Here is a 13,707-nt window from a genome sequence, read left to right as displayed (position 1 = left end):
TGTTCTGTATATTAGTATACCCAAAGTGACAACATACATGTGAAAAAGCAGATGGTCTGATCTCCGCCTAACGAGGAATAAAAAGTAGTCGCTAGTAGAGCTGGCAAAAAATCGATGGCACTATCGATAATATCGATTGTTATTTAAAAATTCAATATCGATAGATAGTTTTGTCTATCGATATTATCGGAATAAAAACCCCTAACCTGAAATCCATTGAAATAAATAGAAATTTCCCTACTTTTCGGTTATGTGTGTGTAAGAAAGTAAGTCCGTAGTCACACGTACACATTTTTCGGTAAAATAAAATGTATTTTTTTTTAATTTTTTATAAAATAAAAGCATTTGTTTATTCTCCTTTACTACTTTTGCATAATTTCAAGAAAATCGTTGACATTTCCGGCATTTTCATATCCAAATTAATGGTGATGACAGCTTAACGATAATATCGATAGCAATCGATATTTTAAAACATTATATCGAAAATATCTAATGTTGGGAATATCGATGGTTTGCCAGCTCTAGTCGGTAGCCTCTACCGACGCAAACAGCGATGCCAACTTGTCTTTATGTTTTTAGTCATAATTTTGCTATTTAATTTTACCGATTTTTGTCGGTAACAGCAAAAATGAGATACAGAATCCCACTACAGAGCTAGCAATGTCATAAAAACTTGAACTCGATCTAACCCTGCGTTTGCACATGACAGGACAGTTCATGTATTGATTGTCAAAAACCCAAAACTTGCCTGTGTGACGTAGGCGTCCAGACAACTGCAAAAGCAGTGGTAAAATTGTGAATGAAAATCAACGATTTCTTTTCGTTTTCCGTTCACATATATTATTTTTGTACATATTCTTTTGTTTTCATCACATTAGAATTATCATCCCACTTTTTTTCACAAAAATGTCAAAAATTGTTTAACCCGACTGTCTGTGAAAAAATTATGGACAGCTGGAAGACAGCCCACAAATGTATGTTTGTGTTAGTAAATCAGAGTTGTATTTGAAGACAAACTATCTGGTGTAAACGCCTAGTAAGAACGCATAAATTCATGAATGTTTTCAATGAAATCACTCTAGCATGGGCCGGGACTAAGGCCGCCATCAGACCATCTGCTTTTTCACATGTATGACATCAGCTGTTCTGTAGTATTAGTATACCCAAAGTGACAACATACATGTGAAAAAGTCTGATGGCCGCCTAGTCGATGGTCAGACTAGCACGATTTCAACATGGCGACGTCAAGTTTATAGGCGAGGGGTATGAAGTAGTGAAACCCATGTACATGGTTTTCTGTGTTTGTTGTGTTGCCTCTTCTTGTCGTTCGTTGCAAGATTTTTTCTTCCATTTTCTTTCATTGTGATTTTCTCAAGCCAACGTTAACAACGAAACAAGCATAAAAAGATTTAACAAAAACATTTTATTAATGAAATAGACAAGATTTAGCTATTACCTTAATTTAATTATTAATGTTAATTATTTTGTGTTGTTGTTTAGTTTATTTATATATGTTTGCTTTGTTTTTTGGTATGAGAAACACAACAAATGCGAATAGTAAAATAAAGGGACACGAAAAAATCTTAAATTTCTCGTTAACGTGTGTGGACACTAACGAAACTTGAAAAGAAACTTTAACGAAATTGGTTTCAAGAAACCTTGCTAGTCTGACCATCGACCTAAGTGGTCAATTCTGTCAAATAAATGATGTCAATTCCCAAAACACCTGTTTTAAATGCAAGTGTAAAATGTTTTTTTTTTCTCTCTAAAAAAGTACATCCTGGAAAGTAACCAGACAGACCTAATTTTTGCCATTTTTCCGTTACCGTACTTTTTAAACAAATTTGTATGGGAAAGCAGTTTTTTAAAGTTCGCTCGTTTGGTAGTTTTACAATTAAATGGTCTGTTCCTTTACTATTGAAAATGGTAAAACCCGCAAAAGTAGCAAAAGTTGTAAACTGCTCCCATATGAATTATATGGTGTCAGAAGTAAAGGAACGCGTTTCGAGTAAAAAGTGGTAAAACTTGAAGATTCTTGCACGTAAAGGAACAGTGCTAAAATAATACCGTCATGGAGCATGGTAGAACAAATACAAGGTAAAGTTAATACTACAACAAATACAACTCGAACAACAACCACATAGGAATTTGTTTTTGTTTGTAAACCTTAGTGTCAACGTAAATGTAAACAAAACAAGGAAATGTCTTTAAATAATTGGAATTTAAAAAACTAATATTTTTTCACATTTGATTGAATATTTTGGAAAACATGAATGAAAACTCGTTAGATTTTCAATTTGAATGTTTCCATATCATTCCACTAAATGCATAATTTCTCGCAGAAAGTAGAATACTTGCAAAAATGTTTCGGGTCGCTGGTAATTCATTGAAAAAAGAGAAGATGTTTCAATCATTTGCTTTTGAAAACAAAAAAGCACATGTTTATTAGGGCTTTATTCTTTTCAAGTTTAACAAAATACCACACATATTAACAAATATTGTACCGCCTCTATAAGCGATGTTTTAGTGTGCGGCATGTCGTTCGGACCTGGAGGAGGTTACATGTCAATGATATGAAGCCGTCTTTATGGGAAATAGTTTTTATTTCTGATGAATAAATTTGTTCTTCAAAAATATATATCCCTAATATACATCGAACATAAAAATAAATACATAAATTGTCGAATGGAATTTGACACTAACACTACAACCCAGTTCAGTCAGCTGGGTATTGCTGCTACCTTTTCTTGTTCTACCATGGTCATGGAGCTAGTGCAGTAGTTATACCCCGTTTATATATAACCGGATTTAACAAACCGACTGGGTTTTAAATGTCAATTCCATTGCTTATATTTCAAACAAATCCTCTCAAAGAAGGTTAACCCTGCAAAAAGCTCTAATATAAACAGCATATTAGCATGCCAACCTTGCACGCTGAACATCACATTATTCCGAGTATTTCACATATGAAAAACTGTTCTTTATTTAATTTACCCCCCGTTTACACATGCAAGTGACAGTTCGAAAAATACCAATACACTCACACATATTCACTGCCACACCAACTAACAACCTCACTGCCGATAAAAATTCCTTGTCAGTAATCAATGTAAAGGCCTGCGTACATAAGCTGCTCTGCCTGATTGCCTTGCTTTCCTGCTTCATTTTTGACATAATAAAAATAAAAGAATAAAGAAGGCCGAGGAAATTTCGAACTGGGTTGCCCTTTTCTTTTTTATTCTTTTATCAGAAGTAAGCAAGGTAAGCAGGCAATGCAGCTTATGTACGCAGGCCTTTAGTGCTTTGAAAGTAACTTCAATTTTTTTCCGAACGTTTACACATGCAAGTGTCAGTTCGAAAAAATTGAAGTTTCGACTATAATAGGTATACACCACTGTCCCCAAGTTACTTGCATGTGTAATCACCGGGTTATATGGGAGATGTCTTCTTACCACTCTCTTGTATCAAAGGGAAGTCATTAGAAACCGCGTTACATGAGGTGGAAAACTACAACTTTACCCTGGCAGCTTTCCTCGACATAGAGAGGACGCTTTCAGCAATGTATCGTGAAAAGGAGTTCTCTCCTCTTATTTGGCTTCAGGTGAAAAATAAAATGCTTGTGACCAGCAAAGGACTATGGTAGAGTTATAGGCCGTTTAGATATGAGTTCATTAGCCGTATTTAGCACATTATTGGGATTTATTTTTCACTGAATCGGACCATAATCAGCCAGATTGACGTATATGCAATGAAATTAACAACTTATAGTACTGTTACACTAGAGTTTTTTGCCGGATTTATTTGAAGTTCGCGCTATGGAATTGACATTTTAAATCCAAACCAACTGGGTTAATCCGGTTAAGTGTAACCGGGGTATTACATCCAATGAATTTACAAAACTCAGTATATTGTAAGCGTTAGAGTACGCTTCATTCATTCATTATAGGGAGTTTGTAAGCACAAGCTTTCAAAACTATCAATGATAACTGAAGCAACGGCCAAAGTCGGGAGCTGTTGGGTTAGAATTGATAATGTCGATTTTATTTGTTTTTAAATAATAATATAATGTTTGAATTATACACTGAATACTTGCGTAAATTCCTAGAAATAGTCTACTTAATTACATCATATCAGTATCTGATAAAAAAAGAAATGACCACAATGTGTATACAATGTACTATAATTCTAATAACCACAACGCAGTTCTGAGCGTAATAAAAAGAATCGACATCAACGTTTGTCTTATCATTTGTAAAATTTTGCAGGATGACTCAACATCGTAACGGACATTATTGGCATTTGGTATTTGCCACTTGTATTGCATTGCAATTAATAAATTTTTCTACATCTGTACAAGTTGATTCTAAAGACAATCAAGTGGAGGAAAACGTAAATTATTCTTATAGTGTTTGGATTGGTTCGCCTACATCTGAAGAGTTTAGCATATTACTAAGTTCAGCTAAAAACAATAGCTTCTTTGACGCCATGAATCAAGCTGCGCAAATCGATTCAAGGTAGTTTGGATATGTGTTGATTTTAACTATTTGTAATATTTATTTTCTAGATTTGATTTTAAATACAAAAATACTTCTTGGGGACACTACATCACCGAAATTGATGGAAAGGAGGAAAGTGTAAAGAAGTAAGTATGACTATTGTGAAGCTTCATTATGCGTATAAAAGCTGCATCGTAAAATTTTTTAATAGAAATTTCGTCGGTTTTTGTTGTTGTGGATATGAGAAAGTAGGGCGGTAGTCACACGTACACATTTTCGAAAAAATATGGCCTGTTCCCGTACTTTATAAAGTGGTAAAAGTCGTAAACGATTTTCATATAAATTTTGTGTGCGGGAACGCAAAATGTCTAAAAGTGGTAAAAATTGTAAAATCTTTTTAGTTCTGGAACACAGCTGTAATTGCATTTTTGTGTATTTTCATTAAACAAAAGCAATTATTTTTTCCTTTTTATCTTTCGTGAATTGCTCGTGCAAAATGTCAACAAAAGCATAGACATTTCCGTCATTTTTATTTCGAAATTAATGGTGAGGAAAATTAACGATAATATCGATAGCTATCGACTTTTTGAAATGATATATCTATGGTATGTTTCAGAATTGCAATAATCTACTAATTTTTACTATTTTTTCCGATAACTTAAAGGAAAAAATGGTATCGTAGTAAAAAATAGCAGCTTCTTGCAGGTTCTGGAACAGAGCTCTAATGTTTAACCTTCTTATGAAGATTTATTTGACATATACGCAAAGAATTTGAAAGTTGAAACTCATTGGATTATCTGAATCCAGTTATATGTAAACGTACTGTTACATTTACGAAATACAGTGGAGTTCAATCGTCAATTCCATTGCGTACATGCACTAAAATCCACTAATTATAATGCTTGGTTTACATTTACGAAATCCACTCGATTTCAACTGTCAAATCCATAGGTTAAATGTCAAACGAAATCCAGATGAGATTTCATTTGACGTTTGAGCTATGGAATTGACAGTTGAAATCGAGTGGATTTCGTAAATGTAAACTTAGCATAAGATGCTCAGAGCCAAAAACGTCCTAACCCAAATGTTCAAACAGGCTCTTCTCCTGTTTTCTGCCATACCATTTTGGCCTAGTAGAAACTAGCAGCATTTTCTGGTTTGTTCCTTTACTTTTGAAAATAGTAAAACCGGCAGAAGTAGTAAAAGTTGTAAACTGCTCCCATATGAATTGTACGGTATCCAAAGTAAAGGAACGCTTTTCGAGTAAAAAGTTGTAAAACTTGAAGATTCTTGAACGTAAAGGAACAGGGCTTTCATTATCATATAAATACGATAGCTGATACGTTGATTTTGACATTTAGGCTGCAGTTTTTGCAATTTTCGTCATTTTTCCGTTCCCGTATTTTTTAAGAAATTTGTATGGGAAAGCAATTTTTGACAATTCGCTCTTTTTTCTAACATTGCCATTAAAAAAGTACGGGAACACAATGAAAAATATCATTGTAACAAAGTAATTTCTATTTTTTCACATTGTTTACAAATGTTGATACTAATTCTTGGTTTATACTCGGAATCGTTTCGTGATTTCGAAGGCGTTTCGTGATTTCGCGCGAAATCAAGCAAAATTTACCATGATTTTGCATACAAAAATGAAATCATCTCATTTCGTGATTTCGGCGAAACATAGAAATCACAGTACTCATGATATACAAACCTGTTTTTGCCTAAAGAAGTACCAAAAGTTGCAACACTTTTCACGTATCACAATAAACAATGTAGATGGCGAATTGATTCAACAAAAATTGTAATATCAAAATTTGTAGACAAAAAAAAATATACAGTATGCAAAGTTCATATTCGTACACCCCTAAAAAATGAATAAAATCGTTATTAATTCCATATTTTATGTGTAAATATGAAATAATTGATAGGAACTATCATAACAAAGAATAACAAAACAAATTTTTAATTTATTCCGTCATTTAGGTATAGATGGCGCCTGTGTGGGGGGCAAAGTTCGTATTCGTACACCTATAAGCATGATATATTTGGAGTTTTTAAGAATTTTCAAAGCAAAATACCGCACATTTTTATTCTTTTCTTCTTTTGGAATGCCTCTACTATAAAAATATGTAAAAACAGCGGTAATTTTATTAAAAATTTTGCATGAATAAATAGTCGGACGAATATTTGAAATACTTAAGAAAAATGTGCTAGATATGATTAACTATTGCAAATTATTCCTGAATTTTGGACGAAAATAGCTAACAGCAGTCCTTCTGTAACAATATTCGAGGTCCAATATGAAAATAAATGTCGTCAGCGTTTGGAATTGCAAAGAAACGTAATTCGAGCTTTTGAAAAGTAAACACATTTTTGGTTTTTACTTGGTGAAAATCGCAAGTTTCGTTTTATATTTGACATTAAATGTATTGAAGTTTTAGAATATGGTTTTGAAAATCATTTTATGTTTGTTTTGTTTTAGTTGAAGATTCAATCATATGATTGTCTAAGTCTGGAGTTTCCCCCATTGGCTTAACTTCATCACTTTCCTCTTTGCAGAGAAAAATGTTTACAAAACGCACTGACAGCTTGCAAAATTAACTGATCGCTACCAATATCATGATTTCATCCCGGCGAAGGGAATTATCAATTGGCTTTTCAGTTTTTGAAATGATGAATTTTTAGTGAAAACCTGAACTCTTTAAGCATCGAGTATTCTCATGTTAATGAGAATGATGCTCACTTTTCGGCTTTCCCAAAAAACACCAGAACAAAATATTTGCAAGCTGACAGCACGATTCAACTAAGAAATCATCGATTTCTGTTAAGTTGAAATAACATCAACACAGTTACCTGTGAGTATGTCGTTGGAATTTTATTTACAAAATTCCGTTTTGCGCGAGCCTTCGCTGTTTTTTGTTTGTTTTGTTTTAGTTGAAGATTCAATCATATGATTGTCTAAGTCTGGAGTTTCCCCCATTGGCTTAACTTCATCACTTTCCTCTTTGCAGAGAAAAATGTTTACAAAACGCACTGACAGCTTGCAAAATTAACTGATCGCTACCAATATCATGATTTCATCCCGGCGAAGGGAATTATCAATTGGCTTTTCAGTTTTTGAAATGATGAATTTTTAGTGAAAACCTGAACTCTTTAAGCATCGAGTATTCTCATGTTAATGAGAATGATGCTCACTTTTCGGCTTTCCCAAAAAACACCAGAACAAAATATTTGCAAGCTGACAGCACGATTCAACTAAGAAATCATCGATTTCTGTTAAGTTGAAATAACATCAACACAGTTACCTGTGAGTATGTCGTTGGAATTTTATTTACAAAATTCCGTTTTGCGCGAGCCTTCGCTGTTTTTTGTTTGTTTTGTTTTAGTTGAAGATTCAATCATATGATTGTCTAAGTCTGGAGTTTCCCCCATTGGCTTAACTTCATCACTTTCCTCTTTGCAGAGAAAAATGTTTACAAAACGCACTGACAGCTTGCAAAATTAACTGATCGCTACCAATATCATGATTTCATCCCGGCGAAGGGAATTATCAATTGGCTTTTCAGTTTTTGAAATGATGAATTTTTAGTGAAAACCTGAACTCTTTAAGCATCGAGTATTCTCATGTTAATGAGAATGATGCTCACTTTTCGGCTTTCCCAAAAAACACCAGAACAAAATATTTGCAATTGATAATTCCCTTCGCCGGGATGAAATCATGATATTGGTAGCGATCAGTTAATTTTGCAAGCTGTCAGTGCGTTTTGTAAACATTTTTCTCTGCAAAGAGGAAAGTGATGAAGTTAAGCCAATGGGGGAAACTCCAGACTTAGACAATCAAAATCATTTTATGTCAAGACATACCGGCAATTACGAGAAATAATAAATTTTTAAGGAAGAAAATTTCCCCGAAAATAAAGCTTATCTTCAAAAGGTTACCCCACGTTCTTTCCTGGACAATTTACTTCATTCTTTTGACATTTTTGTACTCATTTTGCATCCTTCGGTAAAGAAATATAATTTTCAAGAAGTAAAAACCATTATTTTTGCAATTTGGCAGCCATAACCCTCGTTCATAGTTCGCGTAGAATTTCAGTCGTACGCATACAGTATGAAAACTTGTACAGTTTCATTTTTCTTCATAATTTCTCACAGTTTTCGACATAAAATTATTTTCGAAACCGTATTCTAAAACTTCAATACACTTTATGTCAAATATAAAACGAAACTTACGATTTTTACCCAATGATTACACATGCAAGTAACTTACAGACAGTTGTGTATACATATTATAGTCGAAACTTCAATTTTTTCGAACTGACACTTGCATGTGTAGACGTTCGGAAAAAAATTGAAGTTACTTTCAAAGCACTTACATTGATTACTGACAAGAAAATTTTGTCGGCAGTGAGGTCGTTAGTTGGTGTGGCAATGAATATGTGTGAGTGTATTTGTGTTTTTCGAACTGCCACTTGCATGTGTAAACGGGGGGTAACCTAGTAAAAATCAAAAATGTGTTTACTTCACCTAAACCCGGTTTACGTTCCTTTACATTTCCAAACGCTGACAACATTTACAGTCGGACCTCGATTATCCGTAATGGTCGGGACCGGAGGCATTACGGATAATCGATTTTCCCGGATAATGGAGGCAATGTTTTATGCAATTTTTGAACATATTTGTAGGTAAAAATGGCATAATATTGTACAATAATATGAAAATCTGCAATTTTTATTAAATTTGTTAAGGTAATCCACCAAACTTTAGAAGGATACATAGCATCATCATCATCAGATTCATCTGTATTCATTTTGTCCCATGGTTTTTGTGATACCATAAATACACAAATTGTGTAATACGGGAGAATTTGCAGTTTTCGTTTGTTTACCTTTTGTTTGCTTAATCAAATTAATTGTAAAGTGTATTTTTACTCCCTGGTAATGAAGTTTATAACGAAAAATGGAAGAAATGCAAAAAAGTCCAAAATGTCTTTTCTATCACGGATAATGGAGGTTCCCGGATAATCGATTCACGGATAATCGAGGTTCAACTGTATTTTCATATTAGACTTCAAATATTGTTACAGAAGGACTGCTATTAGCTATTTTCGTCCAAAATTCGGGAATAAATTGCCAGTAGTTAATCATATCTAGCACATTTTTCTTAAGTATTTTAAATATTCGTCTGTCTTTTTATTCATGCAAAATTTTTATAAAATGACCGTTATTTTTACATAATTCTATAGCAGAGGCATTCCAAAAGAAGAAAAGAACAGAAATTTGCGGTATTTTGCTTTGAAAATCCTTAAAAACACCAAATATATAGTGCTTATAGGTGTACGAATACGAACTTTGCCACCCTCACAGGCGCCATCTATACCTAAATGACGGAATAAATTAAAAATTTGTTTTGTTATTTTTAAATCTTTCTTCGCTATAGTAACCCCCATCAATTGTATCATATTTGCATATAAAATATGGAATTAATAACGATTTTACTCATTTTTGAAGTTTGTACGAATATGAACTTTGCATACTGTATATATATACATAACTTTGTTACAATGTTAATTTTTATTGTGTTCCTGTACTTTTTCGTGGTAAAATTAACAAATGAGCGAAACGTCAAAAAATAACTTCCTATACAAATTCGTTCAAACAGTGCGGTAACGGAAAAATGGCAGAAACTGCAAAAACTCTACCATAAATGTCTAAATCAAGGTATCAGGCGATCAGATGACAGCGAGCAAGCTGTTTCTACTCGGTCAAATTTGTATAGCAGAAAATTTTATTCTGCTTCATATAAAGAGAAGTGCGAGTTTAGTACGGGAACGCGTTTCTGGCAAAATAGTGCAAGTAGTACTAGTTTGCAGGTTCTGGAACACAACTTTCTGCCTGTTCCAGAACCTGCAAGAATCTACAAAATTTTCGTACGATAACAATTTTTCCCTTATGTTAGCTAAAAAATTTGTAGATTATAGCAGTTCTGGAACAGACCATTTATCAATCAAAATTTGTAATTATGGTGCTATTAGGGTAAAATATTTTTTGTACATTTGTTAGTATTATACACAGGAATTATGACATGCACATATACACAATTTTACGATGAATTTCGAAATAAAGCAGTAAATTTATATATTGTCGAATATTTTTAACGACAAATTAAATTTGCAAAAACTTGTTTTGAAAGTTCATGTTCAATCAGCTGCACTTATGCATCTACCTTGATTATTCTGATATGTTTGAAATCAACAAAAAATAAGTGTAAACAATTGGTCTGTTCCAGTACTGCAAGAATCTACTAATTTTTACTATTTTTTTCGATAACATAAAGGAAAAAATGTTATCGTAGTAAAAATTAGTAGCTTCTTGCAGGTTCTGGAACAGAGCAAATGGGGTGTATTTCAGGATTTCGTGAAATCCAGTGGATTTCAGAGCATAAGTATAAACCAGCTATAAAATTATGTGTTGCAGCATTTGACCTTGTTTATTGTGATACGTGAAAAGAGTTGCAACTTTTGGTACTTTTTTGGGCAAAAACAGGGTTGTATATCATGTGTACTGTGATTTCGCTGAAATCACGAAATTTCATTTTTGTATGCGAAATCATGATAAATTTTGCTTGATTCCCTGTTCCTTTACGTGCAAGAATCCTCAACTTTTACCATTTTCTACTCGAAAAGCGTTCCTTTACTTCCGATACCATATAATTCATAGTCCCAATTTACATTAGGCGAGTTTACTTGCGGCAATTGTCAGTTTGTAGGTGAGAGAGGGGGCTGAGAGGCAAAGGGTTACCATATGCCTCACCCCTCTCTCCTACAAAATGACAATTGCCGCAAGTAAACTCGCCCAATGTAAATTGGGACATATGGAAGCAGTTTACAACTTTTACTACTTTTGCCGGTTTTACCATTTTCAAAAGTAAAGGAACAGACCAAAATTCGGCTTTAAGTTGTATTTACATGAAATATTTGAGCCATTTAAATGGTCAATTTAAAGCATGGCATAAGCTGTGTTCCAGAACTAAAAAGTTTTTACAATTTTTACGACTTTTACACATTTTACTCGAAAAAGCGTTCCCGTACACAAAAAAGTTGTAAAATGTTCACTTCTCTTTAAACAAAAATGGCGCTGAATGACGCTCTCTTTAAAAACTTTTTACACGACAAATTTGGGCGAGTAAAAAAATAGTAACATGGTTGCCGGCGTCTGATTGGCTGATACGCCGACTTTGACATTTGTTCCAGTTTTTTTTGACGTTTTTTCCATTTTTCCGTTCCCGAACTATTTCAAAAAACTTGTGTGTGAGAACAAATTTTTTGCAGTTCTCTCTTTTACGAGTTTTACTATTAAAAAGTATGGGAACGAAGCTATAGACTATCAAATTTGATTGCCAAGCCGATGAACCCCTTACCTACGTGTGTGCTTGATAAGTGTGTAGCAAAGCGTTCAATCAGCCTTCAATCTGCAATAGAAATCTTCATATTTTCCTCTAAAAATTAATGAACTTAAATTTTTTTTATTTCTTAACAAACACAATGTTCAAACATTGCTTTTTGACAATTTGAAAATAAACCATATTCATCGGATTGACTGGGTTTCATTTTGAAAATCAAAACTATTTTGATTTTCCTCAATCCATAAAATTCACACACACATTCTCATATTTTGAAAAATTTACACATACTACTACAAATGTTGACATCAACATTTGATAGTGTATGGGGCACTTAATGGTATGTAGTTAAATCAATGACATATTTGACGCCAATACTTGTGAATTATATTTTATAGTTGTTTATTAATCACAAAATGAAATTGCCTCTATTTATGATATTCTTTATCTTTTTAGAAATATATTTTGGATGCTCTATGATTTACCTCAATTTCCGAATAAGAACAAAAAGCCCGGAAATGAATATTTGTCTCCCGTCGGTGGGTTAAAAATAAATCAGAATTTAAATAAATTTATTAATTTTATTAATTTCTCTTTCATCAGGCGTAGATGGCTTGATCGTTGAAAATGACAAACACTATTTGTTTTGGCTTAAAGAAGTTAAGTTTTAAAAATAAAGAAGTAAAGGTAGAAACACAATGACTTTTGTTGCTTGCTTTACGCTCAATTTCATGTAGAAGAATAAAGGCCAAGTACTATCTAATTAAAATGTGATCTTGCATTTCTTTATTCTTGTACATAAATTGAGGCTTGGATAAGCGTGAATTTCTCATTCTGTTCGCACCTTTAAGTTTTAGTAATAAAGTTGATAAAGTTTATTATACTTATAAGTATTTGAGATAATGTAAAATATATAACAAAAAATCATTGCAAATAAACACACTATCTACAGTATGCAAAGTTTATATTCGTACACCCCTCAAAATGAATAAAATCGTTATTTATTCCATATTTTGTATGCAAATATTAAACAATTGATGGCAATTTCTATGAAGAAGTAAGATTTAAAAATAACACAACCAATTAAAATAAAATAAATAATTCGAATATACAAATTTCGAATGATTTGTGATATAAATGCTAGTTTCCAAGCTTAGCCTTCGTCAACCCACTAAAACACCATTCAATATGCCTGATGATCGGTCTAACCACCCGTGAAACGTAGCATAGTGGTTTTATGTGTGGGGGCTTCGGCGGATTCCTAATTTTTCAATGTACCTCTTAGGTCAAAATAGCTCAACTCGAAAGAGAATTAATTCAAATATCACTCTAAAAATGGCCTTCGCCTTAATAAGGCAAAACACAAAATTGATTTCAGCATGAGCAATTTTCGCGTTTCTTCACAATAAGTAGTGGTCTTTCGCGAGTAGAATAGCAGCTAATCGTTTTTCAGGCCTTCTAACAAATCTCTTTTTCAAATTTTTATTTTCACAAAAAATGTCATTACCCACCATACCAATTCTATCGAAAATTATATCTTCCTCAAATGTTTTTTAAAGTTTTGCGATATTTTTATAATATTAAAAAGACTCAAAAATATCGCGAATAAATTAAATTTATTTTTGCTTCATCGTGGTGAAAAGATCAAAGGTAGAAAGTGTATTTGTTTCGCATATTTTGGCGAACTTTTGTAAAGCTTTATGAAATGGTCTGCTGGGTACAAACAAACAACACAAACAGCTGTTTCATAAATGCAGATACTATCGTCTGTCAGGGTGAAAAATTAATTCAAATTAGGACATTTTTA

At 33.0% G+C, this 13,707-nt stretch overlaps 1 protein-coding gene across 1 annotated transcript; it reads left to right on the top strand.

Annotated features, from left to right (window-relative positions):
• Window positions 1–4,234: 4,234 nt before the first annotated feature.
• On the top strand, window positions 4,235–12,854 carry LOC141397871 (uncharacterized protein CG3556-like). Its single transcript, XM_073974691.1, has 4 exons — window positions 4,235–4,514; window positions 4,565–4,642; window positions 12,357–12,439; window positions 12,504–12,854. Exons 1-4 carry the CDS (start codon window positions 4,267–4,269, stop codon window positions 12,569–12,571), a joined length of 477 nt encoding a protein of 158 aa, XP_073830792.1. The 5' UTR covers window positions 4,235–4,266; the 3' UTR covers window positions 12,572–12,854.
• Window positions 12,855–13,707: the final 853 nt, after the last annotated feature.

This window comes from Musca autumnalis, unplaced genomic scaffold (genome assembly GCF_047663935.1).
Source record: "Musca autumnalis isolate F117 unplaced genomic scaffold, ASM4766393v1 scaffold_3, whole genome shotgun sequence".
Lineage (NCBI taxonomy): Eukaryota > Metazoa > Arthropoda > Insecta > Diptera > Muscidae > Musca > Musca autumnalis.
The sequence above is the reverse complement of the archived record's forward strand: the minus strand, read 5'-3'. Positions and strand labels throughout refer to the sequence as shown.

Bases quoted from the DNA above. Each gene is read 5' to 3' on its own strand.
- LOC141397871 (XM_073974691.1), top strand. From the start codon at position 4,267: ATGACTCAACATCGTAACGGACATTATTGGCATTTGGTATTTGCCACT. The intron at 4,515-4,564 runs GTAGTTTGGATA...TTTATTTTCTAG, and splicing joins GCTGCGCAAATCGATTCAAG to ATTTGATTTTAAATACAAAA. The intron at 12,440-12,503 runs GTGGGTTAAAAA...CTCTTTCATCAG, and splicing joins TGAATATTTGTCTCCCGTCG to GCGTAGATGGCTTGATCGTT.